We start from the raw sequence: 23,013 nt of genomic DNA on the forward strand, positions 1-23,013 counted from the left end.
TTGTGGTGGGGTGCTTGGTCATCCCTCCAAGGAAACAAGCTCCGGGCAGTAAAACCGCTCCCAACTACTTGGACAACATCCTCCCGACCATCTCGGCGCGAGGAGGTCCTTCTGACCAGGTTGCGGATTGGGCATTGCCGGTTTAGCCACCGCTACCTGCTCTCCAGTGACCCAGCCCCGCAGTGCCCTTGTGGTCAGACATTAACAGTGCGCCATGTTTTATTGTCGTGTCCCCGTTTTAGTCAATTTCGTGTTATCCTGTCCCTGCCATCTACTTTACCGGATGTTTTAGCTAATGACGCTCGAGCAGCTGCTCGTATTCTGCGTTTTATAACTTTAACTGGCTTGTCCAAAGACATTTAACCTTTTTACTTATTTTATCTGCATCTTTGTCAGGTCATTCTGATGTCCCCCCATCCCCTTGAGTTTTAGCAGATTCCATGTGCTCTAACACCAGTGACTGGGCGCTAATGACCTCAGCAGTTGAGCGCCTTTAAACCCTACCAAAAAAAAAAAAAAAAAAAAAAAAAAAAAAAAAAAAAAAATCATGCTGTTGCAGATGGTGTCATCATCTGTGCTGGTGATGCCACTGCTCCTGCCATAGTGTAATCATTGTGACAAATATCTCTGGCTCTTCTTTGCATCTAGAGCTCACTTCCACACACTACCAAGATTATATCTGCTGTCACAGTTGAAGATTTTCTCACACATTCTTATATTTACATTCTCTTTAATTATGGAGTACCAGTATGTGGAGCCTGGGATAAAACTTTTGTTTCTTCAAACAGTATTTCAAGTTTGTTTGCGATACTGTGCTCATCAATTACACATTTCTACAGTTCTTGATTTTTAATATGCCACTGATGTTCTGCACAGTGACTGGAAACAGTTCAGATGGACTGACCTCCGCACTCATATAGGATGTTGTAAATCCCAAGAATCATGAGGCCATACTGTCCTTAACAGGTTGTAGTATCTGCTTTATCTTCCTACGAGGTCAGAAAATACATCTGATACCTGATGTTTCCAGAACTCTCCATATTTTTCTGGATGTAGCACTGCAAAAGGAAAGGAATGCAGTTGGTGGCTCATCATGTCAATGGTCAACATTCACATGGGCTCTCCATTGTCTCCATCAATGGCCAACTTTTTTATGGAACATTTTGAAGACTATGCATTAAATTTGGCTCCCATTTGTCCGTCTTCATTTTGTGGTTATGTTGACAACACGTATATGGTCTGGCCACATGGGGTAGAATCTCTTGAGCACTTCTAGGAACATACAAATGTCATTGACCCTAACATCCAATTCACTGTCGAGACAGAAAAAGAGGGAAGGCTGCTGTTTTTAGATGTTTTGGCACAAGTTGGATGGACACCTTGGCCACTCAGCGCACTGATTCATATCTGGGCACTCAGAGTCTTCACCATCCAGTCCAGGAGAGAGTAGCTTTCTAAATACACTGATATATAAAGCAAAAACCGTTTCTGATGAGGACCACTTCCATTTTGAAATGAATCATCTAACGTATGTGTTTCAAAAGAACAGCTATGGGCCACTTGATATCAAATCAGTGTTCTCCAAGAAAAGAAAATGTGAAAATGTTGACCATTGACATGACAAGCGACTGATTACATTACTTCCCTTTTGCGGCACTACATGCAACAAAATAGGGAGAGTCCTGGGAAGATGAGGTATCAGATGCATTTTCCAACCTTCTAAGAAGATAAAACAAATACTACACTCTGTTAAGGACAGTCTTGGGCTCAGGATTCCTGGGAATTACAACATTCCATGTGAGGGCAGAAACAATTACATCGATCAGTCCACCCGCACCATTTCCAACTGCTGTGCAGAACATCAACAGCACATTACAAATGGAGAACTGGAGAGATCTGCAGTTGTTAAGCATGGCCTCAAAAACAAACATAAAATACTGTTTGAAGAAACAAAAGTTTTATCCCATGCTTCCACATACTGGTACTCTGTAATTAAAGAGCCCATAGAAACAAGAACATGTGAGAAAACCTTCAACTGTGACAGCAAATGTAATCTTAGAGGTGCATGGAAATGAGCTCTTGATGCAGAGAAGAGCCAGAGATATTAATCACAATGTTTATGCTATGGAGGGAGCAGTGCAATAACCAGTGCTGACGTCGACACCATCTGCAACAGCATGCTGTAACTACCAACCCATCAGAAGCTGTCTTTGGGCTATATAAGGCCATCACAGCAGCAGTTGCTCATGACAAAGACAGTGGTGGAAATTGTTGAAAGCTCGAGGTTTTACCCTGGATTGACACAGCAAGAATTCCAAAAATGTTTTATACAACTTTTCTTTGATCATATTTGTTTGAATCCCTCTCTGCCATCAAGAGGAATATTGTTGTATTATTATGAATGCTTCACAATACCCACATGCCAGGGTATAAGACATACAGATATGCAGGAGCTGCACATTCAAGTGAAGTGCCTTATATAGATAGTAATTAGCTCTGCACAAACGTCTGCCTAGAGGAGTTGCAGATTGTGATGCAAGTTTCTGTCAATCCACAGCAGTGTAAGCCCACTCCTGCAAGTCAAAGTATTGTCTTCTGACACCTTTTAAATATTTGAATACTTTGCTGTGTTCACAGAGAGTTCAAGAAAATGAGTAAGTTATATTAAATCTGAGTGATCAGTGTGAATCAGCTTGGCTAGCAAAACGTATATTTCACAACTTTGAAGACAGTTATAAATGGAAACGTGGAGTATATTAAGGAGAAATCTTTACAACTAGATAGGAGAAACATTTCCCCCTTAGACCTTATGTAAATTATATCTATGTTAGTTCCCTCTACTTTCAAAGCAGACTGAACCAACTTCCCTGTTTTTGCATTTGAAAATCTTATAAACTCATAAACACATGTTCCATTTTGACTGACTATTAAAATCAACTCACTGTACTTCATTCATTTGGAGAATTCATTCATAAACTCCCATACCTGTTAATGTATTCATTAATAAGCAGAAATTTAGATACAACCATACCTGTGGTTTAGAAGTCTGCGGTGTTAAATGTAACAGTAGCATGAACAATAACTTCTGTAAGAATGATATTTTCATCCATCTAAAAGATAAAAAGAGTTCTAATGTTTGCACAGGATCTGGTCTTCTGCTCATAGGGAATGCTGTCCTCCTTCATTTGGAATACTGTTAGTATTCAATGAAGATACATGTACATCCAAAATCACTCAACAAGAAAAAGAAATGAATTTTACTTGTGAGTAACCTGCTGAAATAAAATTAAAGGACTGACTGGAGCATCAGGGTCTGGAACAAAGTAACATCAGCGAGTGATACACATTGCTTGCCAAAAAAGTGAAGTACCCAGAAGACATGGCTGGATGTCAGTGTATCTTTTCACTCATATACACTATCAGCAAGCATGTGATTAAAATTACAATTCTCTGTGACAGATAACAGCCACTTGAGTTCATTGGTGGTGTTCATGTTTAGTGTTACCAGGGTAAGGGGATGCAAACTGTGTCAGATGTCGAGTGATCACTGTGGTCGTCACGGAGAGGTTGTATACTCATTTGAGACACTTTTATCAGCACTTGACAAAATTTGAAAGGAGCCTCAGTGTGGATCTTCACTTTATCAGCTGACTGAATCATGCAATATCCACATCTGTGAGGCATTTGGATATGGACTGCATCGAAATATTGGGGCAAACAATCTTTCACAAGGGAGGATCATCTTGTTCTATACCAAGCACATAATAACCCCTTCACATCTGCACCTGCAGTCTGAGAACAAGTAATGGACTCCCTGCATCACTGATCAAAGACTAACGACAGCTGGATTAGGGAACCATCTCGTAGATAGCCTACCCGTTAACACCACAATACAAACAGCCGCATTTGGAGTGGTGCCATGATTGGAAAGCATAGACTGCTGATGAACGGTATTGCGCTGTGTTCAGTGATGAATTGGGGTTCTGTACTGCCCAGGATGGCTGTTACCTAGGGAGAACTCCAATTCCTCCAAGGTTTTGGAAATGCACAAAGGTATTACTCCTGGCATCATGGTGCGGCAAGCCACTGACTATGACTTCACAGGGTGGTAGTTATTGAGGGAAATCTGATGGAACAATGGTATGTCATGGACACCCTGTGTCCTTGTGTGTTAATTCTTATGCGACAGTATCGAGGTGCCATTTTTAACAGGACAATGCTCACCCACACATGGCATATGTGTATATGAACTATTTGTGTCATGTTAGGTACTTTCATGGCCAGAAAGATTCCCATATATGCCTCCAACAGAATGTGTGGGACCAGCTCTGATGTCAACTCCATCACACAGTCAGTTACAACAGTTATGGGCGAGCAGCTTGACTCACAAGAGGATACAACAGCTTTATTACACCCTTCCCAATGTAATCAGTGCATATGTATAAGCCTAAGAGCATGAAATGTCAAGACTGATAAATGGGTTCATACTGCCAAGTTATTTGTAAATTGGACTCAATATTGTAGTCACTGAAATAACATCGCATACCCTCTCAACTTGCAAAGTTTCACTTTTTTTTTCTCTTCCCCTTGTGGGCACTTCACTTTTTTTGTCAGGCAGTGTGCATTGTCAAGCAATAACATTTTACAACGTATTACAAATTTGTTTTCTTATTTCAGAATGTCACCCTGGACTACAAAATATTTGTCACTTCATTGAGGGTATGACTTCTGTAGGGCATCAAGTAAAATGAGACACATTCCCCTGATAAAACCTTTCATGGTCCATCAGAGCTCCATAATATTTTTGTTAGCACTCTGACACATTGCATATCATTCCCCTCCCCACCCTTTTACGACTTTTCCAGTATCTACTGCATCACTGTAAGATTTGCTCTATGTTCCCCAATTGTACCTACTGCCCAAAGCCCAATGCTGGTGGCACATACATAATAAAGCATTATTCGACATTTGAGAAAATACATTTGATGCTTCAGTTAAAATGAAAGTCTTGTTCAGCATTACAATTCACTGAAATTCCCACTGCAAAGCTCCCGTCAGGGTGAATGGCCAAAGACAAATAGACACAAAAAGTTGTCTAAGCCAGTGTCATTCAGTGCATGTTATTAAGTATGCATCTCGTGTTGGTTGCGTTTTGTGTAATATTTGAGCCCTCTCACTCCCTCCCTCACCAAATAATTTTTGTTGTGGTTCAGATGAGTATACTGCCGAGAACTATTACTGTTTTGGTTCATGTACTGATAGGCAAATGTTGTCAAAGTTAACTGTGTTAAATAAATGTTGTTACCCCTAAGTGGGGTTTATAACATTGGCGATAAGCTGGTCAGTCTTGGTCCACCAAGCTGCAATGGATGCCAGATTTCTTGAGTTTTCGCAGAAGTAGCATTCAAATGTGGTGCAAACCATACTGGCATTTCAGGCATTTAATGAGGCCCAAGAAAACTGGGAAGTATATGAAAAAGTCTTGCACTGCATTTTCAGCCAAGTGAGGTTAAATGTCAAGATTGACAGCGGGCCTTTTCCACGACTATGAATAACTGGTTACATTTCCTGGTTCACAAGTTAGTGCTGTTGTCTGATCCACTGATGTTACCATTGTCTGATTTATTCTTTTTATTATCTGAGCATTTTTCCAACAAAATACATGCGGTAGCTGCATGGACAGAATAATGACAATATCAACAGTAATGCATCTTGGACTGTGGATTTACGGGGGTTGAACTGAAAATGTAAATTCAAATGGGAGTGCACCAAATCATACAAGGAAAGTTTAATTTGTGATGTAGGGATTCACTCAACGCCAAATGAGGAGGTCTGCATGCAAGCTTTAAGACAGTCTGACCCTCTCCCCAGCTGAAGTGCTGTGAATTGGGCATCCATTTGAAATATTGCTAGTGGCACAACAGACTTTATAAGCTGTTGATGTTGTTGTGGTCTTCTCATTGAAGACCGGTTTGATGAGCACTCCACACTACTCTGTCCTGTGTAAATCTCCTCATCTGCGAATAACTATGGCAACCTATATCCTTTTGAACCAGCTTACTGTACTCATCATTTGGTCTCCCTCTACAATTTGTAAGCTCCACACTTCCATCCAATACTGAACTGGTGATCCCTTGATGTCTCAGAATGCATACTGCCAATCGATCGCTTCAAGCTATGCCATAAATTTCTTTTCTACCCAATTCTGTTCAGTAACCCCTCATTAGTTGCATGATCTACCCATCTTATCTTCAGCATTCTTCAGTAGCACCACATTTCAAAAGTTGCTGCTCTCTTCTTGTCTGAACTGTTTATTGTCCATGTTCCACATCAGTACAGGACTACACTCCACACAAATACAGTCAGGAAAGACGTCCTAACATTTTAATCTATATTTGATGTTAACAAATTTCTCTTCTTCAGGAATGCTTTTCTTGCCCTTGCGAGTTTACATTTTATACTCTCTCTATTTCGGCCATCATCAGTTATTTTGCTGCTCAAATAGCTGAACTCAGATAACTTTTAGTGTCTCATTTCCAAATTTAATTCCCTCAGCAACGTCTGATTTAGTTTGACAATATTCCATAAGTGTTACTTTGCTTTTGTTAACATTCATCCTATGTTCTCCTTCCAAGACACTGTTGATTCTGTTGAACTGCTCTTCCAAGTCGTTTTCTGTCTCTGGCGGAATTACAATGTCACTGGCAAACCTCAAAGCTTTTATTTCTTCTCACTGAATTTTAATTCCTTCTCCAAATTTTTCTTTGATTTTCTTTACAGATTGCTCAATGTGCAGATTGAATAACATCAGGGATAGGATACAACCCTGTCTCATTTCCTTCTCAGCCACTGCTTCCCTTTCATGCCCCTCAACTTTTATTAACTATTGTGTGGTTTCTGTGCAAGTTGTATATACCCTCTGAAATAGCAAACAAGTTCCATTCAGCAATGATGAATCCAGCTCCATTTTCCATAATTCTTGGCTAGCACCAGGCATTGTGTCACAGCGATACAATATGTCTCAAGTTGTCTGCACTGTTTTTCTTTACGTACCAGACAAAAATGCCATATTAGGATGACAAGTGTTTAGAGAAAGGTCCTATTATGGAAGTGTGCTGTAGTATGGCAGGCACCAGAAGTGGCCCCAACCAATGCAAATTAATACCATTTTGGGCAGAGATCAAATTGGGGCACTGCATAAAATTTTGTTGCAGGCAACACAAGACTTCTAATGACTTTGCTTTTTGAGAGCAGCACGTCGGTCCCAATTATAACCCTTTCTACATACTTTAGCATGGGCATTTGCTCACTCAATGAAGTGCAATCAAAGCTGTTACAAATGGCTACCATGAGGTGCCACTTCTAGGTCATATTAAAGTGACAAGTCACTTATAACCAGGTGCCCTAGAAATTGTTGTATTCGGTTGTTGTGTCTGCATTTGGCCTTGATGCATATTCTGCTTTTGGAGTTTCATACATCGTGAAGGGTACTCCCGTCTCTGGTCAGTGCTGCCAATGGCACACCTTATATCAACAAAAATAATCAATTTTTGAAAATATAATGTAATTGGATAGATAAGAATTCTACTCACCTAGTGCTGGCAGGAGAACACATATGTAAAAGGTATTACACTTTGCAAGCCTTTGGAGCCAATGGCTCCTTCTTCTGGCAGAAGGGTTGAATGGGAAGGAAGATGGTTAAAGGAAAAGGACTGGTGATGTTTAGGAAAAGATGTAGAGTTTGGAAAAGTCATCCAGAACCCTGGGTCAGGGGAGATTTACCAGACGGGATAAGCAGGAAAGGCTGATTGTTGGGGAGTGCAATGGGTGAGATTTGAAAATCTGAGAGCTTAAATGTGGAAAATGGGATAACATGCTAGACAGAGATTATTGCTTAAACATCCTCCAGAAGTTAATAAGAGTGAAGAGCTAATTGCATTGCATGTGATAGAGGTGGGAGGGGGGACAGCAAAAAGTAGACTGGTCAGAAAATGAAAGACATAGAAAACTAAGAGGAGTGAAGAAAGGAACAGTTACTGTAAAGAAATGCTGAACGAAAGAAATTAACATAAATTAAGGTCAGTTGGGTGGTGAGAACCAAGGACACGTTGTAGTGTCAGTTTCCACCTGCAGAGTTCAGAAGATACTGGTGTCTGGGGAAAGAATCCTGATGACAAGTGTATGAAACAGGCACTCAGGTCATGACTGTTATGTTATAGAGCTTGCTCTGCAACAGGATATTGTGTGTTGCCTGTATACAACCTCTGCCTATACCCATTCTTCCGAACTGATTACTCGGCGGTACTCATGCCGATGTAATAGACTGAACAGTGTTCACATAACAGCAGTACATGACGTGTCCTTTCACAGATGGTTCTCCCTTTGATAGTATATGTTTTTCCAGTTACAAGGCTGGTATAAGCACCCATCTCCCTACCCTATGGCTCCTACCCCTGTGACCATTCCAGCTGCAAAACTTGGCCTGTGCAACTTGCTATCACCATCTACATCAGCCCAATAAGTGGCAAATATATACTTCAAAGGAAGAGGCACCTGCAACATGACACGTGGTACACCAGCTGTTAATTTAAACACTGTTTGGCCTTTTACATCAGTTAGGATGAATGGGCTTAGGCAGAGGGTGCATACCGGCAACACAAAATATCCTGTTGTAGGGAATGTTCTACAGCAAGACAGTCATGATCTTAGTACCTGTTTCAACATGTGCGCCATCTGGATTCTTCCTCCAGACACCAGTTTCCCAAAACTCTGCAGGAGGGAACTGACATTACATGTCCTTGGTTCTCACCAACCAGCTGGCCATAATTTATGTTAATTTCTTTGGTGTCTGCATTTCTTCAAAGTGATTATTCCTTTCTTCTTTTATACATCTTTTATTTTCTGACTTGTCTATTTTTTGCCATCCCCTTCCCAACTGTATCACATGCAATGCACTTAGCTTTTTGCTCTTATTAACTCAAGCACAATGCTTTATCAGTAATCTCTTTCTTGCATATTACCCCATTTTCCACCTTTAAGTTCTCAGGTTTCAAATCTCATCTGGTTCAGATCATCAACAATCAGTCTCTCCTTTGGATCCTATCCAGTAAGTCTCCCCTGAACTGGGGTTATGGGTAACTTTTCCGAACTCTACCCCTTTTCCTAAACCTCACCAGTCTGTTTCCTTCACCCCTCTTCCTTCCCCTTCAACCCTTCTGTCAGAAGAAGGAGCCATTGTGTCCAGAAGCCTGCAAACTGTAATACCTTTTATATGTTTGTTCTCCTGTTGCCATTTGGTGAGTAGATTATTTATCTACCCAATTACATTACAATGGCACACTTTGTTTGTAGTTTCTGGCATTGTTTGAACTTGGTTGGGAGAAAGCAATTGACTTTCAAGCCTACATTGTCCTCAAGCTGAAAGCAAGTGCAAGATTTTGCAGACTCCCACCCTATTTATTTGGCCAGTAATGATGAGGTTAAGGTTGTTTCCTACAATCAACGGGCATTGATGCCTAACCCTTGCCTCGCCCAGATGAATTCTTTTGTTCAACTTCCATCAGGTAAACTATTCTCAAAAGTTGAGCTAGCAGGGACATATTTTCAGTTGCTTCTTGACAAGGATTCATGGAGGATATTAGTTTTGAACAAACCATTTTAACTTTATCAATATAATGGGTTACCTTTTGATACAGCCAATGCCTCTGCCATTTTCCAGAAGTTTCTTGAATAGACTAGTGCAGGAATTCCATACTGTGTGAAGTTTCTTGGTCACTGGTCATATGACAGATAGACATTTACACAATTACATCTGGTTTCTGCAGCTCTTGCAGAGAAAGGCCTTCCATTAACTTTTCCAGCTGTGCCTTCTTCCAACTAGCGGTCACTTATTTACATTACATTCTGAGTGAAGAGGGCCATCAACCCATCACAGGATATGTAGAGGCTATTCAAAACATGTCTGATTTTAAATTTGTTAAGGACCTTCAAGTATTTCTAGGAAAAATGAATCACTATGTGTGACTTATTATCCAGGCAGCCTCCATAGCTCAACTCCTTCCCTTAAATAATGCCATTACGCTTTTCATAAGTTTTAAAAGTTGTCCCTCTAATCAGCCCACTGGCTTGTGCCTTACCAGCCCCAATTGCCATTAGTGTGGTTAGTGTAGTCATCCCCACATGACATTAGGGCTGTTCTGGCTCTTGTGTTAGAGGATGGCAAGATAAGGCCTATCATGTTTACATCAAAGACTCTTACTCTAGCTGAGGAAAATTGTTCTTAGATTGAAAAGGAAGTATTTGCCATTATATCTAGTGTCCATAAAGTATGAATATTGTTGTGTGGTTGCAAAGTTAATCTTATCTTCAACCGTCAATCACTCATCTAATCAGTTGCTAAAATGCCAAAATGTACAATGCATTACCTTCATTGATGGACACCGTATTTGACAAATTTCCAATACTCCATTCACTGCCATACTTCTGCTCGGGTTTCTAAAGTGTAAGTGCTGTCTCACCTTCTGAGAGGTCCCAATCCTAAATTTGACTGCCAGGAAACAGTTTGTTGATCATTAGACAGCAAACAGGAGCTATCATTTGATGAGTTCCCTATAATTTCCCCAGGATGTTGCTACAATGTCTTGGCATGACCCCACTTCTTTAACGAGTCCTGCAATATGTCTGGTCAGATTGGGCTAACAGGCTTTCAGATGCAAAACCAGCTGGCCTTTGTTTGTTTTTTGTCAGTGGCATCAACTTCAGGCTTGGCAAGGTGATGATGATGAATGATGTTGGGTGGTGGTACTGTCATCCCTGGCAATATTAGGTGCTCCAACTCTTGCATTAATCCCATTGAGTGATTTCTAGGATGAAGCAACTGCCACAGCATTACATCTACTGGCCTTGTACAGACAAGTGGGTCTGTGGTGGAACAGCAAGGACATCAGTGGGTGTAGTTGGCTACAGCAGATGGAATGCTTCACTAGTAGCACAACTACCTCCAGTTTGGTACCTCATTCAGTGGGCCCTATAATCAAGGAATCCAAAGTCACCTCCATCTCCCAACAACAATATAGCTTTCTCCACTCCTGGGTCACAGAGGATGGTCAGATGGTCCTACCTTCCCACGAGGTGCAAAACACACCCATGGATGTTGACCTGGCATTACCAAAAACTGAATCAATGGACCAGCCTCATCCTTTGGAGATGCTTCTGCTCTCAGAAGTATTTGGATCTATACAAGAAACTTCAGATCCAGCACCATTGCTGCCTGTAGCTCCAGACAGCTTCCAGGAGCTTTTCACCTTGACGTACCCCAGCTCCCAACCAATTGCACCATGTCATCTATCCCTGCACCTCTGGGCACATATAAGCCCTATGGGTCAGTTCAAAGGGGGAGGGGTGGGGGGATTTAGTAACTCTGCCAGATCTGTGAAAGGAAGATACGTATGTATTGATATGCGTGATACTGGCCATGTCTGGCAAGGGCGCCTGTGGAAGGAATATGGCTGATATTGCAGGCCAGTCACATGAACATCCACAGCAAATGTAAGGCTGCCTAGTGATGAGTTCTTCATCAGTAGCTGTTATCAATGGAATTTTGATTACTAAATGTGTGCTTAAAAGTAAAGTAGTGCTCGGACTTTGTTCAACTTAATTAGAAACTGTGTCGTATCAGTTTCTGTTGTGGTTCAGATTAATGTACCACTGAGAACAATTACTTTTAGGTTTGTGGGTTAACAGACAAATTTAATGTTTTGTTACAAAATTAATTATACTCAATAAATGTTGGCTTGTAGTGAGGATTGTAACAAAAACAACGGAAAAGAACGTTGAAGATAGGTTACTTGCAGATGAACCATGAGTGGCACATATGAACATTTACAGATTTATGTAGGCTCATTTGTTTTTGAGTTTTCTCATACACATGCAGAAAATCCCAAGTGCTCAACTCTGTAGCACCAACACTGTTGACATTTGGTTGCCAGGGCAGACAAGTGGTGGTTGAGTATGGGGTGGGACGTGAGAGGCACAGGACAAGTAAGGTGAACAAGACACGAAGGCAGTAGAGAAGTACTGAGAGGCAAAAGTGAGTGGGATACTGTCAGACTTTAGTGGAAATGATGAAATAAGGATTAACATTCATAATAACAATATACCAAATGGGGGACATTGAGAGAGAGAAATAAATGAGGGAAGGGCAGTACAAAGTTGAGATGGGAGCCAAAAGGGCAAAAGTAATGGATTGGGTAGGAGGAAAGGAAGTTATGGCATTCTAAAGATTTGGTGCTAATGTGGAGGATCAAAGCGGCGTATGTGTTACCAGCAGCTGTTCAAGCTATTGGCACTGTGGTGCATAGCTTACTCAAAAACCAGTTGACTGATGTTGCAGCTGGTCACAGTTTGAATGTGACTGTTGATGTTGATAGACTGGTTTGTTTGTTGTAGCACTTACTTATACTGCTGCACAACAACAGTTATACACAGCTGGTCAGTACTGTGACTTCTTTCACACACAGCACTATGCCTGACCTCATATAAAGTACCAGTAACATCACGTGATGGGTTGATATTTGTGGATATTGACTAGTAATTAGTAATAAGGCAGAACAGAAAATTTCAGATAGATTGACGACAGTAAGACAGGTTTTAAAATATAAAACATTTCCAGGGGCAGAGATGAACTCTGGCCATTATTTAGTAATTATGAAATGCAGACACACTGAAGAATTACAGAAAGGTACAAAATTAAGGGGATGGGACTTGGATAAGTTGACACAAGCAAAGGATGCAGCGGCACTGACTTAGGGGGGGGGGGACGGACAAGGTACTTTGTGACCCCCCCCCCCCCAGTAGTTAAAAGTAGGGGCCTCACCCCCCCCCCCCCCCCCCCCCCCCACCTGCCCACAATATCCAAACATGCATTTCTCACCGCTTTCCCCCCCTTCCTCATCCTTTACTGGGAAATTTGTTAAAACTTGTATGTGATGATTATGTAGGAAAAAAATACCGATTTTACAAGCTATTGCGTATTCCTTTCTGCTACTCCTCTAACCTCTGCATATGACAAACTGTCATGACAGGGTTTGTCCCCTGCATCTGCACCATCGCACACTTTTACTGTATGGAGGAATGCGGGGAATGAAAGCTCACCATGAGCTTGCAGCACTTTGGCTGCTAGGACGAGCTCCACTTCCTCCCACAGCAGCCTGCTGGCAGCTTGTAAAAGAAACTAATGAGCAATAGTAACACTGAATTTGATGGCGATCGCTAGAAGGACTAGGTAACGTTAAATACTATTCATTTTTGTAAATTCTAGTGACAATCACTAGGTACAACACCACACAAATCTGCACCGGCTCCAGGGATTTTGCTGCCCCACGCAAAAATGTCAAGTGCTCCCCCCCCCCCCCCTTTATGACATTGTCAACGTTTCCCACAATATATTTCATACATGACGCCTTATTTTCACATATCACACTCATTCGTCTCTTTCTTGTGAATATGTCTTTAAGATCAAAGCAGCAGTCAGTGATACGTTTACAGTGCAATGCATTTTAAGCCATTTTTGTTGGAGGAAATGTTTCTTTTGTAAATTGGAGCACACTGTTTCTGTACCATAGATAATTGTCAATTTGTATTTCCAATTTATTCTCACATTCATTCATTTACACAAGATGGATTTGCTGCCCCCAAAAATCTGCCGCCCTGGGCGATGAAACAGTTCGCCCCCCCCCCCCCCCCCCCCTCCTCCCTAGGGTCGGCCCTGACAATAATCAACACTATTGTTACATGGCTACTTCTTGTTAGGTGCACAGTACTGTTACACAGGCCGTAGCTAATGTTGGCAGCGAACATAAATATTCCGGAGCTGGGCATCGCCAGTGGTCAGTTAGTCTTACCATGACTCAGTTCAGCTGTTAATCTCTCGTCCCTTACCGTCCAGTTTAAAATGGACAAGTTTATAATTAGGAGGAAATGTGGCAATGCAGCAAGTGTTAACGATGGTGAAGCTAGACCTAGTGTTAGTGGTGCTGTGTGTGACAACAAAGACACAGATAGTGACGGAACAGTGGCGGTGACAAAAAACACAGTTCCCGGAAAAAAACCACATTGTTATCAGCCCTCTTGGAAACAGCAATTTGCATGGATAGATTACAAAAGGGTAAAAGATGTTATTTTTTGCAAAATTTGGAGACAAATGTTTGAAGAAAATCATTTTCAGTTTTCTCACAAAATGGAAAAAACTTTCATGGAAACTGTTTTTTCGAACTTGAAGAAAAGTTGAAAGCTCATGAAGCATCGGGCTGCCACAGAGAAGCTTTACTGAAATTGAAATCCTTAAAATCGAATGTCAATGTATTTAGCCAGATTTCAAAGAAAAACTGACACAAATGAAAGAAAACTGAGCTTGTTTACTAAAAATCATATCTTCCCTCCGTTATTTAGCAGTGCAGGGGCTTGCAATAAGTGGGCATACTGATGAAACAAGTAACGTTTGACAATTTGTTACGCCTTCGATGTGAAGATAACCAGCTACTTTTAATATGGCTACAGCACGAAACTTGTAAATGGACATCCCATGATGTGCAAAATGAAATTTTGGCCATTTTAAGTCATACACTTCTTAGAAAATTATTGGAGGCTATCAAGAGTGCAGAGTATTTTGCAATAATAGCAGATGAAACAACAGACATAACCACCAAAGAGCAATTTAGTATCTGTATAAGATTTGTTGATGATTCGACAGAGATAGAATAATATTTTTTAGGGCTATACTCAATACAAAGTACCACAGCTAAGGATCTGTTTGATATTATTATCGACATTTTAAGACGATTTGATTTGCCTACATCTAATTGTAGGGGCCAATGCTTTGATGGTTAAGCCAACATGGCCAGATTATATAATGGTGTCCAGGCAAAGTTTATGGAAATGGAGAAGAGAGCTATGTTTGTGCACTGCCTTGCACACTTTTTAAATCTAACACTACAAGACACTGTGAAAGCAGTTCCAGAATGTCAAAATGCATTGAATGTTACGAAGGATTTAATACATTTTGTGAGAGATTCACCTAAAAGATTATGATCTTTTTGCTCACATGAAGGCAGATGCCTCTACAAATTTGAAACTACTCTTTTCTACAAGGTGGGCTGTAAGATACTTTGCAATGTCTTCAGTTTTGTCCAACTATAAAGAACTTCAGGAATTTTTTCTGAATGTTTCAAGAAATGACAATTCAGACACTGGGGCCAAAGCAAATGGCTTTTTGATTAATATGCATACATATTCTTTCTTTTTCATGTTATCACTTTTGGTAAAACTGTTTGGTCACATTGATACCATAAACATAGCACTACAGAGGTAATCCCTACACTTAGAGGAAGCCAATAAGATGATTTCCACTCTTGTAACTTCTATTAAATTTATGAGAAACAATTTTGAATCATTCTGGGGTGAACTAACTTCAAAATGTCAAGATATGGATGTTGATTCCCCAAAATTACCCCGTAGAAGAAAAGTCCCTAAGAAATACAATGACTCCATCAATTCATTCATAGAAACATTCACTGAAGTATGTGACAAATATAGGAGAGTATTATGAAACAATGGATACATCCATCAGCTTATTGGAATCACAGTTCAAAACTCAATCATCCATGTTTGTAAATCAAATTAAACAATTTCTCCTTGGTGATAACAAACATTCATCTGATATTTTATCCTTCTATGAATTGGATATACACAAAGAATGCTTGCTTCTCCACCGAAGCATGTTTCATGAGATTGTCCAAAGTAGTGATTCTGCAAATATTAGTTCATTGGATAACATAGCGAAATACCTAAAACAGGAAAACCACCTGTTTGACCTACTGCCTGAACTAGTGAAATTCATACATGTAGTACTGATGATTCCGGTAATGTCCTGCACCGCTGAGCAATCATTTTCTTGCGTGAGGATGGTGAAAACATATCTTCGTTTTATAATGAAGCAGGATCGTCTTAATGCCATCGCCCTTCTCATCACCCATAGAGATGAATCAATGAAACTCAACCTTGATGCCATATGCGATGAGTTCATATGCAGGAATGATCTGAGGAGGAGTACATTTGCCATCAAAAATGAAGGTATGTTTCTTCAACTTTATTTATGAATTTGTTTTGTACCACTACTGACCTATACTCTGACTGAAACAATATTGTGATTGACGTTTTAGCGACTCAAGGGGTAGGGGCTAGTCGCCAGCCAATCGTAGTTTGCACGATTTTCAGCTGTTTGCATTTTTCATTATTCTCACATTTTTTTTTTTTTTTTCTTGAAAGTTGTTATGCTGTGAGGGGAATTTCCCAAGAATATGATGTCATAACTCAAAAGGGAAAGTATGCGTGCATAATACACCTCTCTCCTTCAGCACTTGTGTTGTTCCATATAATTCTCATTGCATAGGTCATTTTAGATAGCTTAGAATTTAAGAATGTGATGTGGGAATTCCATTTCAGATTGTCTTGTGAGTAAACAAAGTAATTTTGTTTCAGTGACACTAAATTTTTTGGTTTTCCAAGGAAATATTTGGTTTTAATGGATTTTTAATTTTGCTGTGTGTGGAATTGTATAGTGGAGTTTTTTTTTCTTCTTCTTTAAGGGTTAATCAGTAGCTTATTCTTCACAAATCACTCTGAAATCTTTTCATTTGTGACTTCAGCATACAGCCTAAGAGCCTTTCTATTTCCACCTTCAATCAATACAATGGTGTCATCTGCAAATAGGACTGGTTTGGAGTGTCGAACATGTAGATGAAAATGCAGAGTTATTTGTCAAATGTAATTCCTTGTCTGTGTTGCAATTTTCACAAACGGCAGTATATTTAGTGATGCATGTGCTGGACAGAATTGCAACTACACGTTAACATGGCTCTTCACCATAAATGACAGATTCTTGGCCATCAACCACTACTATCCAATTCAAGGCCAGGGTGTCTTGCCCTGTGACAAATTTCTCAATCATCATTCTAAGACTTGATCAGATTTATTTGAATGAAGCATAGGAGGAAATCATTTGAATCCAGTGCTGAACTTCACATATTTGTGGCCTCACTACTTCAAGAAGACATCCAAGGACATTGGGAGGGGTGGTTGTTCATTTGACATTAGTACATACAGACATATGGTGTATAGTAATAAATTGAAAGGTTTTGTGCAGGCTTTTGAGATCACCGGTGGCCTAGTTTAGAGGACATTCAAGCTGAAGAAGGAAGAGGATGTGGTGCTCCCAAAAGCAAAGCATATGTTGGAAAAGTCCCTATCAAATGTAAGAAGCTGCAGGACATCTCTAGGTCAAATACTATGTGCCTGAAAAACACAGGTCATTTTATGATGAGATTCTTCAGTGGCCTACTTCTGACACAGTGAACAGCGACATTGATGAGTGAAGTATCTCAAAATGATTCAGTAAACTTTAAAATGTCTACTTTTTGTTCTTTCAGTAAATAAATTGTTCATTGTAAGTAATATCTATTGTCTTCAGTATTTTGTTGTGGACTATTTTCTGCCCCAATAGCCTTTCTTATCATTATTTATTGAGGTGTTTACTGCAGTGAGTGGAAAAAGGATAATATTTCAGCCTTTTCAATCATTAGTCGTTAACTAATGGCACTCCTATCACGACATTTTGGGACATAACCACTTGACACTTGTACTACAATTGCTTAACAGCGAGTTTTTCAATAAAACATGTAGTTGGGCAGCAAAGAGATTTTTTTGTTTTCCCAGAAACCTGGTGGATGGAATGTTATCCTTTTTGCACTCAGCTGTTCAAGTTTCCCATTTTCAAATTCTCTAACCTTCCTACACAAGTAACAGATGTAACATTCTATGCATCAACCTGCTGAATGCACGATACATTTTTATTTCGGAGGACATCCCTTTTGGTAGCACCCACGTGGAGGTTCTTCTCGGGGACCATTTTATCTCCAGTATACTTTACCTATGCAGATGCCATCATCGTTTAACTGTGCAATAGATCCGTATGCCCTCAGGGACTACAATGGCTCTAGTTTCCCGTTGCCTTCAGCACCATCATAGCATGGTCCTATTGGCTAATATTAAAAGGTCAATGCTGTTAATCATCCAACCAGTTCCCTTGCAGATACTGAAAAGGCTGCTGCCCCTGATCAGGAAATATCTGTTAGCCTGGCCTCATAAAAGATTCCCATCGAGTGTTGGTGTACCTCCTGTAGGGCTACCTATTTTATTGAGGCACATATGCCATCTCACTGCACCAAGCTCCATGGTTTGTGGGGGGTGTAACTGTATTATAAATTTCTTTTCACTCACATATATACAGGGTGGTCCATCTGAAGTTTCGGATGAGATTATCTCGAAAACTATACATCTGGTAAAAATAGTGGGTAAGACAAGTTCGTAAGCTCAAAGGGGGACATCAAATGATACTGCAAATGATCTCCAGTCCCCGCTCCCTTGGGTGGGGCAACTTTTAAATCTTAAATGGAAACACCAATTTTTTTATTGCAAATTCGAATTCTCCATGAAAAAGTAATCAAGTTTTGTCTGAAACATTTTTTAAAACCATTGACAGATGGCGCTGAAATCAAGAAAAATTAAAATTGGGGAAGAATTCCGATTTATTTAGAATGATCCAAGTAGGACGCATCAAATCGATACAAAATGTGCACCAATTCTTTCGTCAGTTGATGTGTACGGTTCACAATCTGAAAGTGAAGTGACATCTGATCGCATTGCACCAACCTTTATACTGAACCATAGTTCACAATTTGGCCACAGTAGCACCACAGTTGGGTGAGTAGTGCAATTGTGAAGAGATTCCTAATGAGATTTTAATACCATTCCGCCTCCCTCCATCAAAAACTGTGGCGGGTAGGATACATTTTGTAAGAAAATAGCTTAATTTGGCATAATGAAAGAATTGGTGCACATTTTGTATCGATTTGATGCGTCCTTCTTGGATCATTCTAAATAAATCGGAATTCTTCCCCAATTTTAACTTTTCTTGAATTCAGTGCCATCTGTCAATGGTTTTAAAAAATGTTTCAGACAAAACTTGATTACTTTTTTATGGAGAAACCGAATCTGCAATAAAAAATGGGAGTTTCCATTTAAAATTTGAAAGTTGCCCCCCGCCCCACCCAAGGGGGCAGGGGCTGGAGGTCACGTGTAGTATCATTTGATGTCCTCATTTGAGCTTACAAACTTGTCTAACCCACTATTTTTACCCGATGTATTGTTTTCAAGATAATCTCATCCAAAACTTCAGATGGACCACCCTGTATATCTTTCAAATTCTCATAAATGTCAGTGTACAATTACATCTGGCTTGTTGTAGACATGGGGATGTATGTAATAGTTTAAGACCAGTTTGAGTGTAAATATCTAAGGTTAATTTCCTAACTTCCCCATCATGTCTTATAGACCAAGAACCTAAGATCCTATCATTGATAGTAAAAAAAAAAAAACTGGTTGACTAATCACATTAAATGACTACACCCTTGGTGTTTTTCAAAATACTGTACGTACCAGCACCGAGTTAGGTTTCTTCCTTCCTTACATCCTGCATGTCTCCATAACAGCACAATCAATATAACAAGCACAACCCATTATATCTTACATGATATAGCTAAACACTAAGTCCATCATTTACAGGCTGGAGAAGAGCATAACTGTCATTATCATGAGTGTGCCATTACCTTGACCTTGCAATATGGGAGTCTGAAATGTTCCCAGTGTTCTTAATGAATAAGGACCTGAACTGAAAGGCTTTCACACTTACACTTGTAAAAACAATTTCCCTGGAGATAATTACTTCCCATTGCAATGTGCATAAACATTTCTCTGTTCCTTATGTTCAAATAATTTTCTTCAAAATCATTCATACATGTTTTCGTATTTATGTTGTAAGTAACATACAAATGCCTGACAAAACCTCTTACTTGAAGGGCGTTAGTTCTCCTCAGAAATATTATTGAGAAGGAAAAGAATCTACAATTAAACATACTGCTGACAATGAGATCATTAGAGGCTGAGGATGGAACAGAAAATCAGCATGGGACCTTATTGGAGGAATTCTTCTGACAATAGCTTCAATTAATTTAGAATATGTTGTAGGGGAAAAACACACCAAGATGCTAAATGGGAATTTGAGCAATGCTCTTACTGAATATAAATCCATAACTGAATCGGTGACTGGTCTCAAGTAAAATTGCTGCCTGTACCACTAAGGTGCTGTCCCAAAGGTCTTTCAGACAATGGGAAATTAACCATAACAAAAAGGCAGCTTTTTCTCTTGTCCCCAATCTTCTCTAAACTTGAAGCCTAATAGCTCTCTTCTTTCCTTTCTCTCATGCTGCTTCTAACATAGCCCCTGAGGTTGCACACTTTCTACACAAATCATAATTTCTGTATACTATACTTATTATTGGTCAATAATGGAAAAGTCAGGATGTAAATGAAGATAGATCACCACTTATCAAATACAGGAATGATTGAGCAGACACGCTCACAAAAAAGGCAGAAAACTGACTGGCTTTCATACAAAGTGTGTGTGTGTGTGTGTGTGTGTGTGTGTGTGTGTGTGTGTGTCAAGTCTGATGAAGGACTTTCACCTGAACATTAAGCAATTTTTCATGTCTGCTGCTAAGTACATTCTCCATTTGATTAGTAGTGATTTCCACCCTTTTTCCTCCAATTCCAATTTGTCTTGATGAAACAGGGATGTCAGAGTCTGGTGGTTTCCCCATTTATTAAGTAAGTCAATCACGAGCTCTAATTACATTTTATTTTATCTTCTGCATGTTTCAGACTATCTATCTTTGTGCTTCATGAAAACAGAGAGAGAGAGAGAGAGAGAGAGAGAGAGAGAGAGAGAGAGAGTATGAATGAATATTGACAGTTACTGATTTAATGCAAATGCAAAGATTAAATAGCATTCAATTAGAACAATCTTCACAAAATTAAGGTTCTTAAGTATATGCTAATTTATTCAAAAAAATGCAAAAATTTACATACAACTACCTACCTATCTACAAAAGAGAGACAAAAATGAGAGACAGGAACAAAGATAAAGAGTGAAGATACACTTAATGATGATAAAATCATAGTGGAGTAAACACACATGTACACATGCCCTTTCATAAGTAACATCCTAATCTTGTGCCTTTAGAGCTAAATTATTGTTCTTGAATAGATGATAAGGAGGAAATTAAAAGAAAAATGGCACATGTATGTGTTAAATACAAAAGTATGCTATTTGCTCAAAAGACAGATGCAAGTTAACAGCAAATACATTCTCTAACATCCTCTGCCTTTATGTCACTCTTGATACACATGTGTGGGAAAGAATTGCATTTCGTGTGCCATTTTCTCACTTTTTACATGTCTTTCTTTTTTCTTTTGCTAATGAGCCAAGAAGAAACATGTCGTTCAAAAGGTCTCAGACATGTCTGCTTCTCAGTCTGTTCATCAACTAAATACAATTTTCATTGTAACCACTTTAATCTTTTTTGTGCCTTTCTTCCTTGTAATATTATCTACATATGAACAAACATATTTACAATATATTTTTACAACAAAGACAATTTGTACAAAAGTTTGTGATGGCAGTTATGGCAAACTGATATTTGTTTACAAAAGGCGGGGAAAGGAACTAAGAATAAAGAAATGCAAAAAACAACAAAAAATTAAAGGATGTTAACTGTAACTATTTTCCACAAAATTTATAGACGTATGAATGAAATCCACACATTTGCTACTAGCATTTTTTTAAAATAAATATTTCTGACAAAGAAAACCTCAAATAATAGGAACCCCATGATAATGTCACAAAGTATAATAAAAAACTTTCCATTTCCTTGTGTTAGAATAATAAATTTGTCGATTATGGGAAGGACAATGTTTTACACTTCTTTTAACAACAATCAGCTATATTATGGTCACTAATACTATGCCATGGACAACACTTTCAACATGCAGAACAACATTAAAACTACCCAGAGAGTATAAAAATAATACTTTGAATAGAGTTGCTGTGTACAGGTCAGCGCAGATAGATTTTTACAAACAAGCAGCATATATTACTAGCATAAGGTTAAGAACAAGCAATGAAATTAATCACAGTGGGTAAAAATAAATCAGAAAGCCTTGTACAAAGTAGGTTTCTTTCCATGCTATGTTTACAGTCCAGAAAATGCATGCAAGCAGTGACATGCAGATCTTCATGAAGCAGGCGTTGGCAGACCACAAAGAATGCTTAGTGAAGTTCAGATAAAACTGGCTCATAGTTTCTCATATGGCTGACTTGAAACAACTTCTGAAAAAACAAAAATCAGGAGAAAAACATGATGGTTAAGAACACCACAAATTGTAAGTTGTAAAAGAATGTTAAGTCATGGTCTTGTACAAGAAGTTCAGACTCAAATTAACTGTTTATCATATTAGATCAACAAACAACGAAACCATGGAGCCATTCATAAAAATGAAGTAGTACAGCACATAATATTGGTAACGAACTGTTTGGTGTATCAGTTATATAAATTAATAAACTTGTTGAATGATGACATCCTTCTCTCTTTCCAAGATATTAAGTCTCTAGTATTTTCACCAGTATTTGATATAATGGCTGGATCATCATTCCAAACTGCCAATTAGACACAGCAATCTGTTTAGTTATTGTATTTTTGCAGTTATGTGGTGAACATGTGTAGAAATTTCAATTTCAAAATAATGAAATAACGAAATGCAAAAGTTATCTGTCTGTTTCTTCAAACAGTTCTTGAAATGAATCATAAAACTGAATATCAATGAAACACACACACACACACACACACACACACACACACACACACACACACACAGTGGAAGGAATACATTAACAATAGAACAAGAGAACTGACACAAATATAATTAAATTTTCAATCAAATTAATCATCCACTGTAGAAGAGAGAGTACACTATGTGATCAAAAGTATCCGGACATCCCCAAAA

General features: G+C 39.2%; 1 protein-coding gene across 3 annotated transcripts in view; it reads right to left on the minus strand.

The window, feature by feature from the left end:
• LOC124788126 (transmembrane protein 184B) overlaps positions 1–23,013 on the minus strand; it is a 143,448-nt gene that overhangs the window by 18,761 nt on the left and 101,674 nt on the right. The window contains exon 9 of one of the 3 annotated variants that reach the window (XM_047255263.1): positions 20,985–22,339. The exons of the other annotated variants lie outside the window; for them this stretch is intronic. Within the exon in view, the coding sequence (XP_047111219.1) occupies positions 22,305–22,339 (35 nt within the window). The 3' untranslated portion in view covers positions 20,985–22,304. Of the gene's footprint in view, positions 1–20,984; positions 22,340–23,013 lie in introns of those variants that run through there. 3 annotated transcript variants of the gene reach the window in all.

Source organism: Schistocerca piceifrons, chromosome 3 (genome assembly GCF_021461385.2).
Source record: "Schistocerca piceifrons isolate TAMUIC-IGC-003096 chromosome 3, iqSchPice1.1, whole genome shotgun sequence".
Lineage (NCBI taxonomy): Eukaryota > Metazoa > Arthropoda > Insecta > Orthoptera > Acrididae > Schistocerca > Schistocerca piceifrons.